The 25,642-nt window shown below is 36.9% G+C and overlaps 3 protein-coding genes across 3 annotated transcripts; 2 read left to right on the forward strand and 1 right to left on the reverse strand.

Moving 5' to 3' along the window:
* Positions 1-3,058: 3,058 nt before the first annotated feature.
* On the forward strand, positions 3,059-8,442 carry LOC147763472 (uncharacterized). The gene is made up of 3 exons (XM_087005206.1): positions 3,059-3,548; positions 3,674-7,210; positions 7,477-8,442. The coding sequence occupies exons 2-3, from the start codon at positions 3,775-3,777 to the stop codon at positions 8,169-8,171; spliced, it is 4,131 nt and encodes a 1,376-aa protein (XP_086861332.1). The 5' UTR covers positions 3,059-3,548; positions 3,674-3,774; the 3' UTR covers positions 8,172-8,442.
* A 1,558-nt stretch (positions 8,443-10,000) lies between these two features.
* LOC106152698 (soluble calcium-activated nucleotidase 1) lies at positions 10,001-15,492 on the forward strand. The gene is made up of 4 exons (XM_013526393.2): positions 10,001-10,159; positions 12,083-12,721; positions 13,445-13,648; positions 13,967-15,492. Exons 2-4 carry the CDS (start codon positions 12,109-12,111, stop codon positions 14,335-14,337), a joined length of 1,188 nt encoding a protein of 395 aa, XP_013381847.2. The 5' UTR covers positions 10,001-10,159; positions 12,083-12,108; the 3' UTR covers positions 14,338-15,492.
* Positions 15,493-15,543: 51 nt separating this feature from the next.
* Positions 15,544-25,602, reverse strand: LOC106152696 (eukaryotic peptide chain release factor GTP-binding subunit ERF3A). The gene is made up of 13 exons (XM_013526388.3): positions 25,310-25,602; positions 24,091-24,156; positions 23,187-23,394; positions 22,691-22,768; positions 22,074-22,254; positions 21,435-21,589; positions 20,287-20,433; positions 19,877-19,970; positions 19,494-19,574; positions 18,877-19,050; positions 18,423-18,512; positions 17,044-17,215; positions 15,544-16,737 (listed from the first exon to the last, which is right to left on the reverse strand). The coding sequence occupies exons 1-13, from the start codon at positions 25,506-25,508 to the stop codon at positions 16,694-16,696; spliced, it is 1,689 nt and encodes a 562-aa protein (XP_013381842.2). The 5' UTR covers positions 25,509-25,602; the 3' UTR covers positions 15,544-16,693.
* Positions 25,603-25,642: the final 40 nt, after the last annotated feature.

Here is a 25,642-nt window from a genome sequence, read left to right on the forward strand (position 1 = left end):
TAAATGAATGCTACCTCTGTTTATACGTACCCCAAAAGCTGTTAAGCATCAGTTTAGACAATGCCCTCAGACCTGGGTTCTTCTTAATTTGGTTAGGGTCTAGTCGAATGCCCTCTTTGGTGAAGTAAGAAGCAATGTAGTCTCTTTTGAGCTGTGGTGTCGTGCACTCTGGTGGATAGCCGCTGGCCTCTTGTTTGAGCTTGAGAAATGTATTGATATAGTCAGAGAAAAGACCCCCCGTTTTGGTGATTGGGTTGTATTCGCTAACATGATCATAATGCCAGACCTCGTGCATTTGTTTAATCACATAGCCCTTGGAAACGGCCTTTTTTAACTCGACCGTAACCCATGTACCTGTCATACATCGCTCTTCTTCGTCATTATGCTCACACCGTGACTGCTGCAGTGTGTCAGCGCATGTGCGACAAAGAGGAAATGTTAGTTTCCCTTGTGATCTATAGGGAAGGACAGGATGATAAAGGCCGTGAGGAGGAAGAATAGTACATTTGACTAAACCTTCATACTCGCTAAGAGGACCAAAGTTTTCGGTTATGATGGTGGGGTGACAGAGGGGGTATGGTTTGTATTTGTTGACATATGGATATAGACTACACACGTCAATGTAACGTATTTTCTGTCCCTGATCTGCCTGACAAAAAAGCTTGACTGCGTTCGTCCTGCCCCCGTAAAAGGCTTCACGAGGATCAATACAATCGACAACGTTCACGCTATCCACTATTTCTTTCACGCCAGCATCCTCCCGTATGACCCTGTCAAACTCACACTCCCATACCTCTATGTAGTTGAAACCTAAAGACTGAAGCGCATGCTTCTTATCCACCGTCCTTTCTAACAACTCACCCATTGTCATCAAATTGACATTGTTGATATTGTAACTGTTGTAACATTTTGGACACCCATGCCAAAAACACCCCTGATACTCGTAGACAGTGTTAGTTGTTGACGCCCAACCATCAACGACAAACTTTCCTATTTTCTTTTCTCCCTGATTATGAGCATGCTGTATAAAGACATTGTCACGCTCCGCCCTATACCGCAACCATTTAGCTGCTTTCACGGACGTTTTGTTTTTCGGCTTATAACCCTGTGCTGGAATAATGCCGATCGTGTTTTGCATAAGAAATAAAGATCTGAACACAACATTGCATGCGCTGGCTATAGTGATAGATCTGTAAAAAACATCAATTTCCACACCATTCGCAACTGTTATATCAAGCATCAATTTCCTGAATCGGAGACATGCTTGCCGAAGAATGGTGACGTCCATGCGGCAGTATATGAGTATTTCCTTTTGGAAATCAAATATATAGTTTTGACTAACCTGATCATTGTACCATGCCAAAAATTTTTCTCTCGCACCGGTAGACATTGAATCAGAGCCATAGAAATTAGTGGCGGGCATTTTACCCCTATAGTCTTGGTTTTCAGGGGTATTAAAGAAGTGGGGGAAGTAGCCCTTTGACAGGGATTCATCTAGACCAAATGCAGCGGGAAGTTTGTTGAGTGCCATGGGGAGGAAGCTGTAAGAATCAATAACGGTTATATCGCCCACCTTAATAGAAAGCACCTTGGCGCCCCGTAATATCACCTCAGGAACGATACATTGGTCTTTGAGCCATTTTAAGAGGAAAAAACCATCATAACCAGACATGTTGTGTGCCAACAATATAGCCCCATTATGTATGATCATATCCTCCTCGTTATTCTCACATTCATACTCAGCACCATCAAAACATAACGATGCTCCAGGATTCATTCGTTTACTGCGACCTCCTTTGTTTTTTCCTTTCCTTTTCCTTTTACCTTGTGCACGTTCAAAACTCTGATCTTCAAATACCCATTTGCAAAATTCATCAACACACGACGGCCCCTTAAACACATGTTCATTTTTGCCACATAGCTCACATGTACTAGTGGGGGTTACGTCTAAATTTAGACAGTGATGACATACCCTGTGAGCAACCACTAGATTAGGGGTATGAACATGCGATGGCTGCGCTTCAAAATCAAAAAATATGAAAGGGCGTTTTGTACCATGGCCCATAGGAGCCTACGCGTGCGTCTTTTAGACGCCCCTTTACATGCGAAAACGACAAGGCCTATGCCGAGTTCGTCTTTTACTACAGAGCTTTGAGAGCCGAAAATGACATGGCTGTGTCTCTTTCGCCACTTACTGAACTCCACAGATGCGAGATTGACACGACCCATGTCGCGTTCGTCTCTCAAATGACACTGTTATAAAACATGAAATAGGCATAACGTGTGATTTTCGCAGCTGAATAAGTAGACCCTTATAAACGAAGTTGACGTAACTTGAGAGTCATGTCGCTTTCAACTCTTACAAACCTCCAACAAAATCTATCTCCACACAGACGCGCGCGACATGTACTATTGGACATGGGTCAGTTGAAACCCTATTAACGTAAAGGGCTCATGTTACTTTCAGCCAACTCTTATATGTCAAATCCAATTAATTTGAAACAGTGTTGTGCTGTCCCAAAACATTTTTTTCATTTGAATCCCATCATAATTTAGTGCTATCTAGATAACAGTGTGGCTAATTGCTTGTAATAATTATATGGCCTCATATTTTTATTTTCAAGGATTCAAATATAAAGGGTTTTAAGACGGTCCTTCTGTTTCAAATTAATTGGCTGAAAGTAACATGAGCCATTTAGGTTAATGTCGCTTTCAACTGACCCATGTCCAATAGTACATGTCGCGCGCGTCTGTGTGGAGATAGATTTTGTTGGAGGTTTGTAAAAGTTGAAAGCGACATGACTCTAAGGTCACGTCAACTTCGTTTATAAGGGTCGTCTATGGGCCTATGGGCCTTTCAATAGCGTGTGATTGTGCTTGTGCACATTCTTTTGTGAAGAGATTACGTTGAGAGCGACATTGAAAGTACTAAAGATACTGGTGTTGTTTCTGTACACGGGGGGTACAATAGAAGACCACAGCACGTACATTTTTAACAACATTTTCCCCCGAAGACGATATTATTGATAGTATTCGATTTGTACGGCAGGTACATTATTAACAACATTTCCCACGAAGACGATATTATTGATAGTATTTGATTTGTGTTATGTACTACTACATTTATTGAGTGCAACGCTGTGTGAATATGTAATGAAATTTAAACGCGTATCAATCGATACAATAGAACAACTGTAGTCACACCCATGCGTGTTGTTGTAAGGGATTACATCAAGAGAGTGGCATTGAAATTATAAGAGGCTGGTGTTGATTCTGTGAACAGGGAGGACAATATAAGGCCAGGGCATATGAATAATCAACAGCATTTTCTCACGGTTGTCACCCTACATTTTCCCGCGAACAACACAATGGTATACGTAATTTTATGTGACGTGGGATATTTTTATTGGTTAAAAGTTTTATTTCATTATTCTTAATATTAAACATCGTGGCTTCGGCGTCATTTGAGCATTAACGTCTGTGGAGGCATGTCGCGGCAATACATTGTAGAAGGTCCCATGGAGAGCCAGTGTAGGAGCACACAAAATGTAAGTTACTGAACATTCAGTCAATTTAATTCACGTTAAAATTTTTGTATATATCGTTAACATTGTGTCTAAAATGTTTAGCTGTCTGAAAACGGGGGACTGATTTGATTTTTTGATCTTTATAGATATCACGCACAGTGGCTATTGCTTGAGCTTGAGATTTCCTTACCCTCACCCCTTACATTACCCCTCCTTTTATTACATGTGCCTTTAACACTATTTTATCATGGGTGACACAGAGTCTGAGGGATCGGTTTCTAATTTGTGGGAAGACATGAGTAATGAGGATGATTTATTGAATGCGGAGCATGAGAGTGGTGAAGAGTTATGGGCTGATTCAAATGTAACAGACGATCAGCTGGTAAATCATGTAGATCAGTTCGAAGGTGAACTCGGGATGGGGTTAGATTATAGAAGGTTTTATAATCTGCGACGGGTCAATGAACGGCGCATGAAAAAATTTTCAACTGTAAACACGGACTATCAGCTCACATTCTCCCATTTAGAAAATAGAAGTTTAAATTCTATGATCCCGTTCCTACGTGAGCTTTTCCAAAACATATTTGACGACTTAGTGCAGAACATGCTTCCTCATGATTTGGTCAGAATTGTCTTGCAATCTGACACGTTAGAGTATCCCATATCAATAGCGTTCACGAGGGTATCTGAATTTACAGTGGATCTCTTTTTGGACGAATTGATAAGAGTATTACAGTCTCACGAGGAGTTTAGACTCGACGCATCTATTATTTTAACTGTGTGTCATGTCAGTATGCCACGCCCTGGTGGAGCAAGATTAAAAAGAGGGTCTATGGGTCTGCAGAGCTTTCTCCACGCAAAGCGTTCAGTCATTCAAATACGTAACGGGGCGGGAGATCAGTTGTGTTTAGCGCGTGCATTGGTTGTAGCTATGGCCAAAGCAGATAATGACCCCGAATATGCAACAATCGTTGATAACCGTTGTCGTGAACAATTAGAAAGAGCCCAAGACTTGCATACAAGAGCTGGAGTACCGTTAGGTCCTTGTGGTGTCCCTGAAATTAAACAGTTTCAGTCATATTTGAGTAATTATCAAATATCTGTGTTTTCTGGAGATCACTTTATGAGTTTAATTCATAAAGGACCTTCAGCTTTGAAGGAGCTGTTTTTATTTTATCATAAGGGGCATTATGATGTCATAACTTCGATAACAGGTTTCATGGGTAGAGCGTACTATTGTACGGAATGCAATATAGGTTTTGATCACATGGGTGACCATTCGTGCGAAAAATATTGCGAGAGGTGTAAAAAGGATTCGTCATGCAAGTTTGAAAATTGGCGTCATTGCGATCAGTGTAGCAGAAATTTCCTCTCTGACAGCTGTTTTAGAAATCATACACTTGTACCCGAACAAGGTAAATGGTCAACCTGCCGACGATTTACTCTTTGTAAAAAGTGCACTAAATTTGTCGATCATAAAAGGGAAGAAAAACATGTGTGTTACACTTACAAGTGCAAGTCATGTAATAAGTACGTCAAAGACGGTCACTTATGTTACATGCAAATTGATAGAGATGACCTTGGTGAGGATGATGACGATTTACTTATGTATATCGATGAGAATCCTGCTGCCAATTTCATTGGTAAGTTTAAACCTGGTTCAAAACGCCCTTTCATATTTTTTGATTTTGAAGCGCAGCCATCGCATGTTCATACCCCTAATCTAGTGGTTGCTCACAGGGTATGTCATCACTGTCTAAATTTAGACGTAACCCCCACTAGTACATGTGAGCTATGTGGCAAAAATGAACATGTGTTTAAGGGGCCGTCGTGTGTTGATGAATTTTGCAAATGGGTATTTGAAGATCAGAGTTTTGAACGTGCACAAGGTAAAAGGAAAAGGAAAGGAAAAAACAAAGGAGGTCGCAGTAAACGAATGAATCCTGGAGCATCGTTATGTTTTGATGGTGCTGAGTATGAATGTGAGAATAACGAGGAGGATATGATCATACATAATGGGGCTATATTGTTGGCACACAACATGTCTGGTTATGATGGTTTTTTCCTCTTAAAATGGCTCAAAGACCAATGTATCGTTCCTGAGGTGATATTACGGGGCGCCAAGGTGCTTTCTATTAAGGTGGGCGATATAACCGTTATTGATTCTTACAGCTTCCTCCCCATGGCACTCAACAAACTTCCCGCTGCATTTGGTCTAGATGAATCCCTGTCAAAGGGCTACTTCCCCCACTTCTTTAATACCCCTGAAAACCAAGACTATAGGGGTAAAATGCCCGCCACTAATTTCTATGGCTCTGATTCAATGTCTACCGGTGCGAGAGAAAAATTTTTGGCATGGTACAATGATCAGGTTAGTCAAAACTATATATTTGATTTCCAAAAGGAAATACTCATATACTGCCGCATGGACGTCACCATTCTTCGGCAAGCATGTCTCCGATTCAGGAAATTGATGCTTGATATAACAGTTGCGAATGGTGTGGAAATTGATGTTTTTTACAGATCTATCACTATAGCCAGCGCATGCAATGTTGTGTTCAGATCTTTATTTCTTATGCAAAACACGATCGGCATTATTCCAGCACAGGGTTATAAGCCGAAAAACAAAACGTCCGTGAAAGCAGCTAAATGGTTGCGGTATAGGGCGGAGCGTGACAATGTCTTTATACAGCATGCTCATAATCAGGGAGAAAAGAAAATAGGAAAGTTTGTCGTTGATGGTTGGGCGTCAACAACTAACACTGTCTACGAGTATCAGGGGTGTTTTTGGCATGGGTGTCCAAAATGTTACAACAGTTACAATATCAACAATGTCAATTTGATGACAATGGGTGAGTTGTTAGAAAGGACGGTGGATAAGAAGCATGCGCTTCAGTCTTTAGGTTTCAACTACATAGAGGTATGGGAGTGTGAGTTTGACAGGGTCATACGGGAGGATGCTGGCGTGAAAGAAATAGTGGATAGCGTGAACGTTGTCGATTGTATTGATCCTCGTGAAGCCTTTTACGGGGGCAGGACGAACGCAGTCAAGCTTTTTTGTCAGGCAGATCAGGGACAGAAAATACGTTACATTGACGTGTGTAGTCTATATCCATATGTCAACAAATACAAACCATACCCCCTCTGTCACCCCACCATCATAACCGAAAACTTTGGTCCTCTTAGCGAGTATGAAGGTTTAGTCAAATGTACTATTCTTCCTCCTCACGGCCTTTATCATCCTGTCCTTCCCTATAGATCACAAGGGAAACTAACATTTCCTCTTTGTCGCACATGCGCTGACACACTGCAGCAGTCACGGTGTGAGCATAATGACGAAGAAGAGCGATGTATGACAGGTACATGGGTTACGGTCGAGTTAAAAAAGGCCGTTTCCAAGGGCTATGTGATTAAACAAATGCACGAGGTCTGGCATTATGATCATGTTAGCGAATACAACCCAATCACCAAAACGGGGGGTCTTTTCTCTGACTATATCAATACATTTCTCAAGCTCAAACAAGAGGCCAGCGGCTATCCACCAGAGTGCACGACACCACAGCTCAAAAGAGACTACATTGCTTCTTACTTCACCAAAGAGGGCATTCGACTAGACCCTAACCAAATTAAGAAGAACCCAGGTCTGAGGGCATTGTCTAAACTGATGCTTAACAGCTTTTGGGGTACGTATAAACAGAGGTAGCATTCATTTATTACATACACTATGTCTGAGGTTCACGCATGATTCCAATATTTGTATTTGTCATTCACCGTAAATAATGGTAATAACATCGTACGTACATTTGCATATTACATCTGTCCTTGATGCTTTATTATGTTTACACCTTGTTTATTCACATCATACAATATTACAGTACTTCTCATCCGTGCATTTTCACTATCCTTACTCGCATAGTTATGTTATTATTTTTTATGTTTGTTATTTCAGGCAAATTCGGTCAACGAATGAACATGACACAGTCCGAATACGTCACCGAGGTGGACGAGTACTTTGCACTGCTGTTGAACAAATCCGTCGATGTCACCAACGTGATGTTTTTAACCGATGATATGGTGGAGGTACACTACAAACACCAATCTGAGTTTAATGAATGCTCCGATAAGACCAACGTCGTCATAGCCGCGTACACCACCGCCCACGCTCGTATGGTTCTTTACAGCGCCATAGAGGTCCTGGATCGAAACGTTCTTTACTTTGACACGGACTCAATCATCTTCCTGGACGATGGCAGTGCACAAACCAACGCCTACCTAAATACCATCATGGGCAGCTACCTTGGCGACTTCACCGATGAGTTAGATGAGGGGGACCACATCACCACCTTCGTGTCGGGCGGGCCGAAAAACTACGCATACGTTACCGCAAAGGGAAAGACAATTTGTAAAGTGAGGGGTATCTCACTGAATTATGAAACCTCACAAATAGTGAACTATGAGACTTTACGTAACATGGTACACGGTATAGGTCCGAAAGAGGTGTCAACAACTACACATCATAAAATTGTGCGAGACACTCTGAATAAAGAACTGCTCTCTAAAAGGGAGGATAAAGTTTACCGGGTTGTGTACACTAAACGTGTCATTCAGCAAGACTCATTTGATACACTACCATACGGCTATTAACTTTCATAAATTGCCGAGTAGTGTTGTTTATATATTTATCATTTTTCATTTTGTTGTACATACATTGTTTTGCTGTTTTAATCTGTGCATGTAATTGATAGATTCACTATACTCACTTTGCACTGCATTATGCATAATTATTATCTTTTAGTAAATTAGACATTTATGTACATTGTTTTAATGTTTTAATGTGTATATACAACTGTTCACTATGATCAACTTACAATGCAATTATGTATTTCAATAAAATCATGTTTTATTTACAAATTTACTTGTTTATCACTACATTGTGCCTTTTTCCTTAGTAATTCTTTAAAATCTCCTACATGCCCAGGCCCGTTCTGTGACGTCATCCGTTACCATAGTAAAACGTAAACAAAAATAGGGAGTCTCGTTTGTTTACATTAAAAAAATTGTTTGTTTATTTTGTAAACATCCCCATTGTCCGGTATAGGTTTTCCATTGTTCAAATGATGTAACATAACAAAGGAAAAAAATGGAATTCTTTTCTCCCGTATAGTACGGATGTAACTACTCCCCTGACCCCCCCTCCAAATCTACCACTGAGACTACACCAACCTCCTCTGCTTGAGGTAAAAAAAAAAAATTTTTTAACAGTGTCTTTTTGGTCAAATAAAAATATTATAATACATGTACAAAAAGAAACAATTGGGCCTTTTTTTAGAAGAAAGAAACATTTTAAAAGAAAAAAAGAGAAGCAGGCAAATATGAATAAATTTAATGCAAAGACTAAATGAATAAACTAATACATGAATTAATGAATTAAATGTTGAATAAATAAATGAATAAGTGAACCGTACGTTATATTAAAATAAATGACCGATTTTTTGTAGGCCTATAGACTAGGCAAACCATCAAGGTTCATTCTTTGCCTTTGAATTTTCCTAGATTTATTTAACGGAAAGCCCCTAACGTTCACCCTGAGCTTCAGAGCTAACTTGACACTAACCTTTTCACTGTAGCCTATCTCCATCGTGTCAAGTAACCTCTGACCAGATTCGATTGCCTCCGCCGCCCGCCAATCAAATTTAAAAGCCCGCACTCAATGACTCATTAAACGATCTAGCCAATGAACGCGAACGAGTCAAAGCGCGCTTTGTTCAAATCCGGACCAATTAAAGATAAGGCTGAATATCAGGGACTTGCCGTAACCTGTGGGCAGCACGCAAATAACATCGTCTCTCAGTAGATAATGATGCAGGGCCTCAAACTGCTAGACCCTATGGTTTCAATTCCGATTTACTCATATTTTGCAAAGAATCAAGAGATAACTTAACACATTCTTTTTCGTAGTCACTCGCCTTGCTTTCTTTGTGTACGGTAATACACTCGGAACTACTCGGATGTCTCCGCACTCGACAATAACTATGTTGTTAGTATGGAGCTTGCGGAATCAGCCGAGGATTGCCGATTGACGGTCAACCAATCAGCGTTTTCACCAAACTTTGGTGAAAAATTTTGAAACATGGATTTGATTGGCTTATATAAACTAGGTCAAACTATTTTTGTCAGAGGTTACTTGACACGATGGAGATAGGCTACAGTGAAAAGGTTAGTGTCAAGTTAGCTCTGAAGCTCAGGGTGCTAACGTTAAGCCAAGTTCCAAACGTCAAACAGGTGTGGGCTCCAAGCCCCCCTCCCCCCCCCCCCCCCCTCTCTTTCAAATAATCCTGCGTCCACCCCTGATGAGGGTAATTGCCTTGTAACTTTTCAACTTTTATCACAGTCGTGAATAAATAAAAAGATTATTTGGAAAAAAAAAAAAACTGTGCGTTAATGATTGACGTGAACTTTCATAAAGGTTAGATATAAAATGCTAGTCCCGCAGTTAGTTCCGGAGATTACCAGTTTACGACACGTCTCAGTATGCGGCCTCATACTGTATGTGTCGAGAACCGTAAAAATCGTGTAATGAAACCTAATGGAAAATACTAGCATTTCCAAAAAACTTACAAAAGATAACAGAGGTGGGTTTCTTTATTGATGAAATATACCTATTTGATCGTGCAGCTTAGGAAAGTTTCATTGTAATTTCAATCATTTTGTCAGAGCATTTGTAACTCAACTAGTATTTATAAATGGTAGTAATAGTATAATTAATTTAGTTTATTTCACTGTATGATAAGGCCTGCGAACCTTTTTACAATAATTTGAAAATCATTCATTTCTATAATTATACATCTCCCTTGTCCACTTCGAATAACGACTTTCTTCTTATTTCTGTTGTCAAATGATTCGCAAATTTCGCAAATTTATAATATTTTTTTGATTTCATCAATATGATAAATATTTCATGTGAACCCAATTCCCAATTACAAATATCCGATAAGAAATTATCCTTTAAGTTGCTAAATAGAGGACTTTCTAACAAGAAATGTCTTTTGCATTCGACTTCCTCCCAATTTGTAACACTGACAAATTCTCTGATCCCTAGACTTACTATGTCTGCCTTTTTTTAATTTCAAGTTGATGATTTTAGTATCTAACTGATATACAATTAAAACTAGCTTTATCAAATACTGTAACATATGGCTCAATAATGAGATCATGCTTAAATAACTCATAGGGCCTATATATCTAGTTTCATATGGTTAGACATTTCGTCATACCACCCCTGGAAGTCATTGTCCATGCACATCTGATGAAATTCCTTTACAAATGAACTTTCATCCCCTACTCTTTGATTTATCCAGGCTATTCCAAAACCATTCCCATATGAATGCTTTTTTACTAGTAATACCCAACATACTTTTATGGTGTGCTGGTTAATTCGTGGGTTTGGTGGTTAATATGGGCATTTGTGCTAAAAGATCTGTGGGTGGTATTAGAAAATGACAACTATCATTTATGAGGCCTGAGCAGGTAGCCAGTCATAGGACGAAATTCATGAGTTAGCACTGCTGTCTACAATTTCTGAGACAGTGATAATTACTGGATGTGCTCAGTCATTAAAGCAAAGGCCTCAAAAAGTCTAAAATGATGACCAGCTTGTGCATCCACCGCAATGCGGGAGCTCTCAAAGATTTGTCTTAACTCTCCTCTCCTCAACTCGCACACTCCTGCAAAGCCAACCAGTTTTCCCAACAACAGAGCGATGAATAAGGTAAGGTTCATTGCAGTGTCTACCACTAGGCTGCTGTGAAGTGAAACATCCACAAAAGAATACAAAAAAAAAAAAAAATAGACTTCTGCATATGTTGATTATTCAAAGAAAAGTACTGTTTACCGAAGGAAATATATTATTAGTTTAATGCTGGGAAAACTTACACTGGGTCTCCCAGCAGAGTAATAAGCATATGTAGTAGGCATATATTTTCTCTGGCTGCAATTTGCCAATTTTTTTTTCATAAAATTCAGTAAAAATGTTTTTTTTAAATGTTTGTTTTGACCTTTCTTAGTTTGCCAAAACATCACTCGTGGTAGTTCCAGCTGATTTTATTCATGTGACAGCACAGGTCAGTTCCCTATGCAGTAGTCCAAAAGCGGCAGGCAATGAAAAAATGTAGAAATTGATACTCATGGGGTGCCATTTCTTGTAGTTTGCAAAAACAAACAAAGAGTGCTTTTTGATACAAATGTCTGCAGTCAATACCTCTGACTTGATTATATGATTAACTCACATCCGCGCTTTCATGTCTACTTATGTTCTTTTGATTCACTAACATGCCATTTTAAAGTTTTTTGATTCACTAACATGCCATTTTAATATGTACATGTAGGTAGTTAGACTTCCCATGTTTGGCTTATTTACTGCTTGATAATATGCATAAATTTCCATATTATGCAGGTACAGTATGGTAACACATATAGTGGCTATTTAATTTGTTTTCAGAAATATGTTGTTATACATGCAAATTGCTGATTTTATTGCCCCATTTGGTATATTTCAGGTATTTGACGGTCAATACGTATAGCAATGAAGATGCACAGGTCATCCAGTTTCCCTAGCAATTCCACAGTTCATCACTGGATGAAAGCAATAAAAGCTCCAACCCCGTATCGCATAGGAGCCTCTGTGCATATAAAACCTAAAGTATTAATAGCAGCTACCGTCATGGCATCCACTGTCATTGTGATAATTCTCTTCATGTTATTTCCAAGTCCACCACATCATTTATGTATGGATGAGCTAACTGGGGAAATAAAGACTCTCTACAACAGCACTTATCCATTATCAAAACCTATACGGACAGAAAAGGAGATTAAATTCCGTATTGCAATAATAGCAGACTTGGACACAGCTTCTAAGCATCGAAAAAAACAAAATACATGGATAAGTTTCTTACAAAAGGGATACCTGTCATTGTCTTTGGACCACAGCAGAGCAAGTGTCCAGTGGGATGCTGATAAACTGACATTGAAATCTGGCCTGGCCCAGGGGGGGCGGGGCATGGAGCTCTCGGACCTAGTTGTGTTTAATGGCAAGTTATATACAGTAGATGACCGGACAGGGGTCATATATGAGGTGTATGGAGAGGAGGTCGTGCCCTGGGTATTGCTCACAGATGGAAATGGAATGACAGCTAAAGGTAGAATTAATATGACATGTAATTGAGTTCAGTTTACATTCATAAAATATAAAGATATTAGAATGTAAAATGTTTTGATTAGATTACATGGATCACACCTTCCGTAGTCTAACAATAAGCAATTGGCAGGCAATCACTTTCACATATAGGAACAAATTATATATTATCTATACACAATAATTGGCTTCATTTTGCATGATTTGATACTTAAAATGAATATTTTTTAAACTGATTATTCTTTCTTGAAGTTAAAAAATAAATGTAAGTATACTGCTTTTAGTTAAATAGTTGTAATGATAATTTAAGTTGTAAAAATTAAGTTTAGTTCAGTTCTTATTCTTATATACCACACTTCACATGCTTCTCTGTGTGGTTTACATTAGTTTTGGCCCTGATACAAACTGGGTGTAGACATTCTCGCCTCCCTGGGGAGAATACAGCCCAGCTGCTGTATGAGGTGCTGAAATCTAGCATATGAACCATATCCTTCACTGTCTGACCAGGAACATAACCTCTGCTTCAACCCTGAAGTGCTGAGTGCCAAGCAGGGAGACAGCAGGTGCTTTTTATGACTTGTGTTTTACCAGGACAGGTTGAACCCATAGTCCCATTCTGAAGTGAACACTCTGGCCACAAGGTTAATGTTTGGTTGTCACCATTTAATTTTAAATACTTAGTAAAAACAAGGGAAGATCTTGATTCTTTTGCTGTATTTTCTTCCAGGTTTCAAGTGCGAGTGGGCTACAGTGAAAGATGAATCTCTGTATGTTGGTGGTCTTGGCAAAGAGTGGACCACTATCACAGGGGAAGTGCAGAACCTCAACCCCCAGTGGGTAAAAAGCATTGGTTATAAGGGAGAAGTGAAGCACCTGGACTGGCATAAAAATTATAATGCAATGAGACGTAAGGCTAACATAGACTACCCAGGTATGATAATGTCTTGCTTTTAAATTGCCAAACTTTGAATAATAAAAACTAACAATATGCAGATGTATTTTATCTATTTTATAAACTACGATGAGTTAAAAGGCATTTTACATTTTGTTTCAATGCTATACTTAGATGTATTTGCAATTTCATATTGATTGATTGGTAAAATGTATTTCACTTTTATTAAAATTTGGGTAAGTGCAAACTAAGTATGTATAATATATCCAAACTTATCCCACTTTTCACAAGCATTTGTTTTCTGTATTATACTTATCACCTTTAACAAAATTAATATTGTGCCAATTTTTCTTGCAGGTTACATGATCCATGAATCAGGAATGTGGAGTAATATACATAAAAAGTGGTTCTTTCTTCCTCGTCGTGCTAGTCATGAACGTTATGATGAAGTGGCTGATGAAAGCCGTGGTACAAATATTTTATTAATCTGTGATGAAGATTTTAAAAATATAGAACTGAGGCGAGTGGGTAAATTGAACCCTACCCATGGCTTCTCTTCATTTAAATTCATCCCCGGAACTGAAGATAGGCTTATAGTTGCCTTGAAATCTGAGGAAGTGAAAGGAAAAATAGCGTCTTACATAATGGTGTTTACAATTGATGGGGATATATTGTTAGATGAAACATTAATAGGGAATTTCAAATTTGAAGGTGTAGAGTTTATATAATTTTTTAAATATCATTTTAAAAATATTGAAAAAAGTTTTATTACCTATATTACCTACAAATCCAAATTTTTATTGTAGACATTTGAGAAATTTGAATTGTTTAGAAAGAAACTTACATCTACAAATATATCTATATGAATGTCATGTCATTCGTGAAGATATATTACAAAAATACAAAGATTATAGAGCAAGATAAATGGTTATGATAGTTTTTAAATAGAGAATAGGTTGCAGCAGTTTATTTCTTAAAGATTCCATAAGTAGCCAAAAAATTGAGGATTAACATGTCGTTAAGCAAGAGGTATCATATTTAACCTTACCTTTATCCTTCCAAGCTAATTTTATGAGCATGCCCAGAAGGCAAATTATATTCATCATTGCTGTTGGGTTAACAAAAATAAACCGGTAACACTTTTTGCACTTTTGAAAAGATTCCTCATTTATGAAAATTACTGTCAGTACACCGGTTTTATGAGAAACCTTTGAACTTGCAGCTGTGGTATACTGCAATTTCTGACACCTAATGTTAATTGAGAGTAGTGGTTCAGTTTTAAAGATTCCAGAAAATATTATTTAAAGATATATTTAGAGACTACTGGACATTTAAGTTATATGGGTCAAGGGTAAAATGTGCTGTTAACTAATCGCTTTTTGTTAATATTGATCTTTAATAATGAATTGATTGAAAAATTGTTACCCAGGATGGGTTTATAATGTACGCATTGCTGGTACAATGTGTTAAGATGTAAGTGAAATATGTATCTGGTGTAGCACAGGCTGTTATTTAACTCTATTTACAGATAAATTTAATTATTTTACAACTTCAAATGCAGACACGTATAATCTATTTAGTTAATATTGGTGGGTTGCATTGCCCTTTCTCCCCCCCCCCCCCCCTCCACCCCACCCAAGATTTTGAGGATGTCTGTTACCATGAGTTATTATGAAAGCAAAGATATAAGCATCTTATTTAAATCTTTTCCGAAGTCAGTGTTATCCTGAAGTGTATAATACCGATGATTTTCTTTGTATTTTTAAATTATAGTTCTACTTGCATTTGACATGGTCACACAACAGGCAATATCTCTACAGTATCTATGCATTATATTGTATTTTTATAAAAGGGAAAGTAAAATATTTTATCATGTAAATTAATTAAGAATTTGGTTATGAGAAACACATTTCCTCAACTTAAGAGCAAAACCATTCATTCAAAAATTTTTTTATTAAAATTTCTCAATTTCAGTCATGGAAATTGAATTTATATTTTGCAATGCGATATTATACAGCTTTAGACTGATACCATATTGCTTTCAGTCTCAGTAAATCATAATAATTGTCACTCAATTCCGTTCAACAGTTACTGATTAAGCTTTATAAATGAACAGCGTAACTTCAGTGTTGTAGTCATTGTTGCATGAAGCAATACCACTGCTTCATTCTTAATGCTTTGCTGTCACTCCCACCACACGGGGAAATTTTTTCAAACCTTGGGTAGTTTGCACTTTTCCTCTCTTGCAAAATAAATTATCTCTCAAGCAAACACTGAATACTTCCAAGAAAAATATTCACACAAAACCTGCCCAAGTGCTGAATTCTCAGTCTCAGCAGCAGAGAACACCAGACTAGCAGTATTTTAGAGTCATCAGGTAACTTCGATGATATGGACAAATGTTAGAATGAAAAACAATTCTACATATTAAATAAGGAGCTATCTTTCATAAGCAAAGGAAATCTTTACTGCAATTTTTAAGGCATAGGCTCTAGCTGTTCAATGTCGTCTAATCACAATGAAAAGGAATAGAACCAATTGTTAACATTGTGCCATTTTTGACAGCCTTTAAATGTAAGAATTTCATAAGATACGCCTCAATGTGAGACGCTGACAAGCTTTTGCTGTCCACAAATCTTCATATCTTACTCCTCTAACATCTTGCCAGTTAAGCAAAAAATTAAACTATACAACTCGATCTGAAATTTGTAATAAGCCCAAAATTAACCTGAAAGGATGTACTTGTGTATATACTTAAAGAAGTCCAAGAAATGCAACTAGCACCAATACCTAAAGAGTTTTGGGAATGGAATTCCATACAACCTTTTTAATTTGATTTTGGCAAATTAACTGTCAGCGTAGAGGTAGTGACTGCTCTTTAAGAAAACACAGGGGATATTCCACACCAATTGTCAGCCAAGTCCTGTTTCTTTTTTCCTTATTATAAACCTATTCATACTGCTACTACAACAAAACTTCCTGGAAATAATTCCATCATTTAATCCTTGCGCACTGTTTCATTCAGTTAATTGGACTGAAGCAAGTTGTTGAGCTGAATTGCTTGGATACTTCTTTACAGTTCATTTATTCTACAATCTTCAAGACTTTGCCAATTGCGATGGTTTTTCCTGAAATATTTAAAGAAGAAAACTTTTTTTTTCAGTAGCTGGAAGAACTACAGACATATGCAAAGTTCACGTTGTTTATATACTTGAGTTACAATAGTCATTTACCTATTTTCTGATTAACACATTACATCAGTTTTTTATATCACCAACAGAGCCATCACAAATAAGTAGTAAGCTAGTATGGTTTGAACACCCTGATATCTACACAGGACTTCGCAAAAATTAGCACTTGTCAAATTAACAAAACAAAATAGTTTGCACAGTTAAATTCTGCAATCATTAGGAATGTTGACCAATCACCCTTACCCTCATCTCTTAGGGTGAACCTTCCCATTGGTGCAAATTTCTTGAAGGGTTCCAAACAAATTACTCCTCCTGATACTTCTAGACGTGCTATGCAGATCTGGTCCTGTTTCACAAATCTAGGCTTCATCTGGTTCTTTTCACCAGTCTTTTTGTCAATCAAACACATCAATACCTGTAAAAGGTTTAAATATATATGTGAATGTTCGGATCAAACAGAAGTTCATTTTTCACTTGTTTTTTCCGTTATTTTTTTTTGTCCAAATATCTTCAGTTTGAAATATATATATATATTTTTAATTACAGATATAACGAAATGGCTCATCAGTGGGAGTGTGTGTGTGTCTGTGCGCTCGCACTCACACAAACTGAAAATTATCCTCGACCCAAATACATGGCAATATGTAACTGGATGGAGATTTTAATATATCAAAGTAAAAAGTTTGGGGAATTAGTCAAATATTTGAAGCAAAATGACCTCACAATGGTTTTAATGTGAGATGTTTATCTATCAATAATACATTGTTATTTACAAACTTGTAAAAAAAAACCCTAAATGTATGTTATGAAAATTGTTGATAGTCTGATCCTAAAAAAATTAATGAAACCATATACATATATACTTCACATTATGATTAAAAGGTGTATCTCTGACGGCAGTGATATGTTTTATGACAATAGAATAATACATATCACAGGTGTGCAAGAAAGATGCCCATCTTAATTATTTCTAGTAAATGGTGCAAATTAAGAGTGTCGTTTGAGTTGTTGTTGGTCACAAATTATTGCATCACTGTGGGTGCAGTGCTTAATCTTTGTAAAGATCAGAATTTAGACACTAAAAGTATACCAACTGGAAATTGTTGCTTTGACTTACAACTTAGCAGAAGGTGAGTAGTGTGCAAGGGTGTGTTATACACAAGATGGACACATCCACAATTTAATAGTTGAGCAGCTTCACCTTTTGTCGTGTGTGTGTGTGTGTGTGTGTGTGTGTGTGTGTGTGATCTTTATCCCTTGGTACTTATTACGATATATTACAACTTGTAATCAATTTCAATATACACCAGACCAAAAAAGTCTGGAAACATTGTTATTTTGAATTATTATAAAATAGCCATATGAGCTGGGTAAATATTATTACCAAATATAAATGGATAATGCACCCACCAGTTGATAATTTTTATGTACACAATAGATTTTTCCACTTCAGAGCATATTTTTTTAATTATTGAGCAAAATTTTCACGTTTCCAAACTTTTTTGATCGAGTGTATTTCAGATATGTAAGCCAATCAAATGTAAAATGCACATAAATTGGAATCAAAATTACTTTCTGACTAGTGTATTTTAATAATGCCAAGTACGTAATTTAGAACTCACTTTGAATTCAATCTCCTCTGCACAAGCATGAATGTGGGCAATTGCACTGTAGCCTGGGCAAATAATTGATTTATGTTCTAATATCACAACCTACAAAAATACAGAAATACAAATTAAATTTAAGAAGAATAAAGACAAATCTACAAACATTTAATTTGATCATTACTCCTTGACAGTATCAGTATCCTTATTTCAAATTAAGAAAAATTCCATCTGAAATGTATTATGTATCAATATATTTTCATAGCCAAGCTATTTCGGATTTTGAAGACGATAAACTCCAAGTCATCAAAGACATTCTGATCATATTCGTCTTTGAGCCCCAACCCAACTCAACAAAACTGCCATTTGACCTCACTCTAGCAAATCCTTCATTCTTAATAACCTATTCTTCAGATTATTTCGATTTCTTGATTATTTTTCATGACAACCCTTAAATAATACACCATCTCACTTGTGCATCAAATCTTTTGCCTGTGTTACACAGATCCTCAGGTGAGCAAAGAACAAATCCGGGAGACACGTCCTCTTCCTCCACTCCTTTAAGCTTCAGTTTGACATTTTCTCCTGGCAGAACACTTTCCACTTCCTCTTCATCTGACAGGATCATCAACACATCAACACTGACCTGGTGATGAAGTGATTGAAATATATTCACTACAGTTTTGGATGAGACTACCATTTAGTAAAAAAAAAAGTTGAAAAATACAGTGTGGGGTCGGGGAGCATAGATCAATGGCATTTTTGGTTCCCATAAAGTCTGACATCCACTGATAGCCAGAAAAATCTCACCCCTGTTTAGTTTCACACTCTCTACATCAATATAAACCGAGATGCTATGATTTTTAAGTTGGACTCACTCTTGCATGGTAAATTTACCAACGATATTAGTTTCCAATAAGCCTGCAGAAAATAAGAAATGTTTTCCATATTTCGCCCAACTCATTCTGGTTCTACATATATTACCCAATGGTTTAACAAAAAGAATTTTTCTACAAGAAAAAAGTGCAAAAACCTTCAAACTTAGAAAATGAGAACAAAAAGGCAATTCTTGTCAACGTATGTTCTCACCTTGTTTGGCATCAGGGTAAGTGTCTGGCCTTTTGCAATGGTGCCAGATTCCAGTTTTCCTAAAACTACTGTTCCCATATCCTGAAAGAATACAGTGAGGACCCATCTTCAAGAGAATTTCATGAAACATTTAGTTATAGACTTTGCCTGCACAGCCAAGTAATATGACAATTCTTTATTTCATATGAAGTACTTTTTTAAACCAAGATGAGGGAAAATGGTTCAGTCTGACGTGCTGTTTCTTCACATAGAATACAGTTTTGTACTTCATCATTACCATCTCACTTTCTCCTCTACCTTTCTCACTGAGCAAAAAATGAGCTGCTTAAGTTTGTCTAACACATTAAAATACTACAATAAAATGTTTTATTCTTAAAAAATACCTTGTATCTGTCCACAATTGGTAACCTCACAGGTCCATCAGCACTTCTATCCAAATTGGGCATATTGTCTAAATATTCAATAAAAGTAGGACCCCTGAAAAAAATCCCATAAACATCATCAAACATGCACCAGCTATGTACAGAGATGAAATTGGTCTTTAAAAAAATCTTGCAGGGGAACGAGTGGAATTAACACGCCAATATCTGGATAAACTCAGAAGACTTTTCCCTTTCTGTATAGCCTTTCAGGCATTGTGGCAAATGTTGAACTGATATCATGCTACAACACTGGGCATGCTTGCCATTTTTCCTTGTTTGGGGAAAGTTTAACAATCACAGTTTTTAAATTTTACCATATTATATTTATTGCACAATGGTAAAAAAAACTTCATTGACAATGTCAACCTTACCTATACCACGGACATATTTTTTCATCTGCAGGTTCTTTAAGGAAGGCCCCAGTGTAGCCTGACGCAGGCATAAAAAACATTTCGGTTTTGGGATTGAAGCCACATTTCTTTAGATATGGAAGCAATTTATCTCTACATTCATTAAACCTGCAAAGAAAAACAGTAATATTCAAAATACTTGCTACAAGGTAAATAAAGACATATGCACTCACTTTCTAACATTTTTAAAGAAAAATTTTTCTAAGGTACTTCATTCTTCACAATGGGATAAAGTTTTCCCCCCTCAACAAGTACTTTTCTTCATTTATGCTTTTTATTCAAGTACTCTTCTTCATTTATGCTTTTCACCTAATTCAACAGTATTGATTATTTCACCAAACTCGAACATGTCAACATAAATTGTTTTATAATAGACAGTCAATAAATGCAGTTGTGCGGAGGTAGAATCTGCAAAACTTGGGCTGCACATCATCTCTAAAAAGACCAAGGTTATTGCATATAAAGTCCAGCCAAGCCCACATATTAAGACAACTCCAAGAGACACCCTTGACATAGTGGAGGACTAGGGTCATGCACCATCGGCACTGAGCACGATGTCAGCACCAGAAAAAGGCAAGTGTGGACTGAAAAAAATATGGAAGTCACAGCTGTCCACTGGGCGCAAATCAGGCTATTTATGGCAGCAGTAGAATAAGTGTTACTATACAATTTGGAAGCTTGGACACTCACAAAGGCAATGGAAAAATTGCTAAGGGGTGTATATACCAGGATGCCAAGAGTGTTTAAGAGGGTGTCTGCTGCACAGAAGACGACAAACTTTATGAGGAGCTGGTTCTCACATCAGAGAAGATCTGGGTTGGCTGACTGAAACTGGTGGGGCATCTACTGAGGCATGATGATGAACCTGCTTTTGGGTTTGTTACTGGGAGAGTCAACAGGGAGATTCAAGCATGGTCATCCAATGAGAACATGTGGATCAGCTGGAGGACGATTCAGGTCTACCAGCGACCAAACTTGCTTGCCTAGCCAATGATGGCCAGCACTGGGGCAGTGTAGTCGTGGGTCACCTACCATAGGTTGCCTAAAAAAAAAAAAAAAAAAAAAAAAAAAAAAAAAAAAAAAAAAAATCCTTTTCTAACTTTCCTTACCTTGCCTCTGACCAATCTACTGTGTGGTCATCCATTTTGTTGATAAGGACTATTAAATGTTTGACTCCTGCTGTCTTGGCTAACATTGCATGCTCTCGTGTTTGACCACCTCTTTCAAATCCTGTCTCAAATTCTCCCTTCCTAGCTGAGATTACCTGAAACAAATAACTCTTAAGGTTATATTGTGATCAAAATGAGTACAAAATACTGTTGCAGTAGATTACAATCCAATTTTGAGAGTGATAAAAAAGTTTGTCACTAAATACTTTTTTGTTAAATTTTTGTGGATAGCAATATTCTTTTACTTCCAAACATGGACCTGCATATACAGATGGAAAAATAATGTAAATTTGATACCAGCATCTTCCTTTTCTGTGATGGAAACTTGACTTGTTATGATTTCACTGTTATGATGGGAATGATAAAAATTACCAACCTACACATTTTATGATATTTGGAAAAAAAGCCCTCAGTTCTACCTTAGAACAGACATAAATTTTATTGGTAAACATTACAAAACACAATCAATTTCTGGCTTTATATCATCTCTGCTTGTCACCAGTGAAACATCTTTTCTTGTTCAACAGCAATGACCACTACTTCTTTACTCCGTCTGATGAACACAAGACTTTATTTTACCAAAACTGCTAGATCAGCCTGTGATGCTCCACCAATCATGTTTGGCACAAAGCTTTTGTGTCCAGGGGCGTCTAGGATTGTGAAATGTTTCTTTTCCGTTTCAAAATATGCTCTGCCTACTTCCACCGTCTTGCCCTTTTCTCTTTCCTCTGAATTGGTGTCTAATGCCCACGATAAATACCTAAAACGAAAAACAAACTATACAGACCATGAATAATCACATATAAACTCTGGGGTAGCGCTAGCAATTTTTTTCGCTTAGCCATATCACCACATTTTTGTCAATTTGTTATCAAAATGGTTATAATTTGGCTAAAACATGTCAAATCTAGCCCTTTTGCTTTAGCCAATTTCAGTCAGTTTTAGCATTTGGCTAAATTGGCAAGTGTTAGCGCTACCCCAGAAACTTATGCGGTTGTTTTACAATGGCAAATAAACTTTCAATCAATTATTTTAACCTATACAGTAATAAGGAATACATATGACAGAAAATAAATTTCGTTATATTAAAAATTTGATTTATTCATCTATGATCATTTGCCAGCACTTAAATAGTGCAAGTGCACCCTACACTTCAATAGAAAGCCAGATTTTATACAGAAATTGCAAAACATTACCATGTTTCTCTGTTTTTTTCTTTAGCCTCCCTTTGATATTTTTCTAGCGTCCTACTGTCAACCATTCCAGTCAAAAACCTGAAATAAGGAGATTTCAAGATAATTGCAGCAAAACTTTTGATTGACATCATCAAAAGTTGTGAAGAGCTGGTCAAAAGTACGGATAAAATGTTTTTGCAGTGAGTCATCTTTTCCACAAAATTTTGCAGTACTAGTGAGCGAATATTCATAACAAAAATGTCATCAAATAAGAAGCAAAAATAACATTTGATAGTAAATAAGACCCTTTGTGGTGAGTTTATTTGATCAACAGTTCAAATACTAAATTTCACACTTAAAAGCATTTTTTTTCAAAGAACTGATTTATAATCAAAAGCTATATCAGGCTAAGGAAAAAGTCTATCCACTTGTGTCCAACAATGTCCTTGCATCTCAATAGACTAAACACTACTGGAACTACCAAATACACCCTTTTACAGTGACCGTATAGCCTTACATCATGTGACCACCAATTGTAGATTTGCCAGCATCTACATGTCCAATAAAGATTACATTGACATGTTCTTTTTTAGGTTTGGGAGGGCCTTCAGTTGTGGATTTTTTCTTGGGTTTAGCTGCTTCTGCTAATTCATCGTCATCTTCATCCTCTTCCCCTCCACCATCATCTTCATCTTCCAAATTGTCTTCTTTAGCAGCCCAGTCATCTGAGAATATGAAATAATATAATTTTTTAAAGATATTCATATCAATTCATATCTCTAAAACAATTCTACATTAACATAATTCATTATAACATCACATTCATAACAGTAATCCTTGTTGTTTCAAGTTGGAATGTTTGCTATATCAACAATATATGCCAGCCAAATAACATACAAACAAAGGACCCTGCTCATGCTTCCAACTTGGCAAAAACTGTATCCGCCTTTCAAAGGGCTGGGCTGAGTAAGAAAACGGTAGCCAATGTTAAATATTCTAATTTAAGGAAAAAATTAGGTGTAACATCCTCAGCTTTACCCACCAATTTTATCAATGAATAGGTTGAAATTTTTATTGGGGTAAAATAATCTTTTTGGCTTAGAGACATACTCCATCCTGAGTGAATCCTGCATTGGTATGTCAAAGAATGAAGTCAAATGGATTCAAAAAAGATGTCAACCAAATGTTTTGATTTACCCCTAACTACAATTATGTGGTTGTTTTACAAAAGAGGCAGCACACATGTTCTGAAAGGTTAATAAGCAGACAAGACAAAGGATCACCAGATATAACAGATTAGAAGTCTGGTTTTATCTGACATAAGACTTAGCCCAACAAAACCGTCATCTGGTTATGACACTTTTTACAAAACATTTAAACCAGTAGCATCTGGTCGCCTACAGAAGTTTAAATGCACATACCTGGTGGAGTTTCTTCTCTTTCATCCATTTGTCTTTCTTGTGATATATTTTCTGTTTCGGTTTCAACTGTCAAAAAAAGGCAGTGTTTTAGGAAAGGTTATGCAATATTGGGAAAGTATATCTACATGTCAAAACATGGATTCTCACCATTTTCAATGCTCCTTTAAAAATGAAACATGCCCGTCTCAAATACTCCTGTATGTTTAATTAATATATATCCATTCCACAACACTGCAAAAACACCATTAAATCAAACTATAAAATCTTCTCTCCTACAATGTACTCAGCTTTAGTTTACTATGTACAATAAATAGATATCCAGTGTTAAAAGCCAATATAACATTTCTTGAGTTCTGAATGTTTTTCTTTTTATTATCTATTACTGTTCCTCTTAGGGAAAATAATTTTACCTTATAAGAAATTGCCCTTTACAAAAATAAATAAATAAATTGACAGATGTAAAACTAATTTGTTTTTCCTGTTGTAAGCTTTCTTATTCATGTTTTCTGTGTTTACAGTACTGAGCAAGATAAAGTATGGAAGCCAATACAATATGGTGAAACCTATACATGCTTCAAACTATGCTGTCGACAGCAGGAGCAAGTGGATGCAAGGGTTTCTTGGACTTCATGAATCAATTGAGAGCATAATGTTAGGTGTATCAATTTCCTAAAATCATCAAATGTCTCAATAAATTTCAGCAGTGCGTGACACAAAGAATGACAGATAAAAGCCGAAGGAAAAATTCAGACCTGTCCAGAAGTAGTGATAGATTTTAAATGTTGTTTTTACCTAAGCAGTATCTTTTAGACTAGAGCAGAAGTTATTAAATTATCATTAATAGGAGTGCTGGAGGCTGATTATGCAGACCAATGCAGTCTTGGTCATGATAATATGAATTCAGTTGTAGGTGAATTCCTTTTATCCAAACAATTTCGTTGAATAGTAGGACCATTTAGTAATTAAAAAAAACTTTGATTTACTTAAAATCTAATTAAGTCGCCACTTTGTCCCAATTTCAACTCGTTCTCAAGTTGACTACACTAGTTTACTATTTCACCATAACTTGTATTACAGTATGTAAGCAAAAATGTAAATATAAATGTTCCCTGGTTCTGCTAAAAATCGACAAAACTTATGTCCAAAACGAAAGTATTGCAATCCGACTTTAAGCAAAAACCTTAATGTTACGAGTGTCATTTTCCTATTAAGAGCTCACCTTTTGAGTAACCTGTACTGTTCGTGGCAAAATTCGGAACAAATTCTCGAGCATGAACATTTCGACCTGGTACGAACTCGGCAGCATTCACGTTCATTTTAGCGAAAGATTTGTCCATACCTTCGGATACGTTGGAATCACCTGCCTCATTTTGTTCCCATGAATCAGGTGTGTAATTATGATTACTCGCACCGTCCATTGTATACCTGTCTTTCAAGCTTTTTTTCGACGTCCTGCGAAAACCAGCTGTAAAAGAACCTCGTGTGATTTCTACGGTGACGTCACGAGTATGGTACTCTTTTTGCACATGCGCGTTTAGTCTATACGGATTGA

Source organism: Lingula anatina, chromosome 2, assembly GCF_051362555.1.
Source record: "Lingula anatina isolate TDL-2025a chromosome 2, LinAna3.0, whole genome shotgun sequence".
In the NCBI taxonomy this organism is placed as follows: Eukaryota; Metazoa; Brachiopoda; class Lingulata; order Lingulida; family Lingulidae; genus Lingula; species Lingula anatina.

What these genes read in the sequence shown, in the direction of transcription:
- LOC106152696 (XM_013526388.3), bottom strand. Translation starts at nt 25,508, where the DNA reads ATGGACGGTGCGAGTAATCATAATTACACACCTGATTCATGGGAACAA. An exon ending in ACAATTGGTGGTCACATGAT is followed by an intron (nt 22,769 to 23,186) that starts GTAAGGCTATAC and finishes TCCTTATTTCAG; the next exon opens with GTTTTTGACTGGAATGGTTG. An exon ending in CAATTGTGGACAGATACAAG is followed by an intron (nt 19,575 to 19,876) that starts GTATTTTTTAAG and finishes GTATTCTTTCAG; the next exon opens with GATATGGGAACAGTAGTTTT.
- LOC147763472 (XM_087005206.1), top strand. Translation starts at nt 3,775, where the DNA reads ATGGGTGACACAGAGTCTGAGGGATCGGTTTCTAATTTGTGGGAAGAC. An exon ending in GATGCTTAACAGCTTTTGGG is followed by an intron (nt 7,211 to 7,476) that starts GTACGTATAAAC and finishes TTGTTATTTCAG; the next exon opens with GCAAATTCGGTCAACGAATG.
- LOC106152698 (XM_013526393.2), top strand. Translation starts at nt 12,109, where the DNA reads ATGAAGATGCACAGGTCATCCAGTTTCCCTAGCAATTCCACAGTTCAT. An exon ending in AAATGGAATGACAGCTAAAG is followed by an intron (nt 12,722 to 13,444) that starts GTAGAATTAATA and finishes ATTTTCTTCCAG; the next exon opens with GTTTCAAGTGCGAGTGGGCT. An exon ending in GGCTAACATAGACTACCCAG is followed by an intron (nt 13,649 to 13,966) that starts GTATGATAATGT and finishes TTTTTCTTGCAG; the next exon opens with GTTACATGATCCATGAATCA.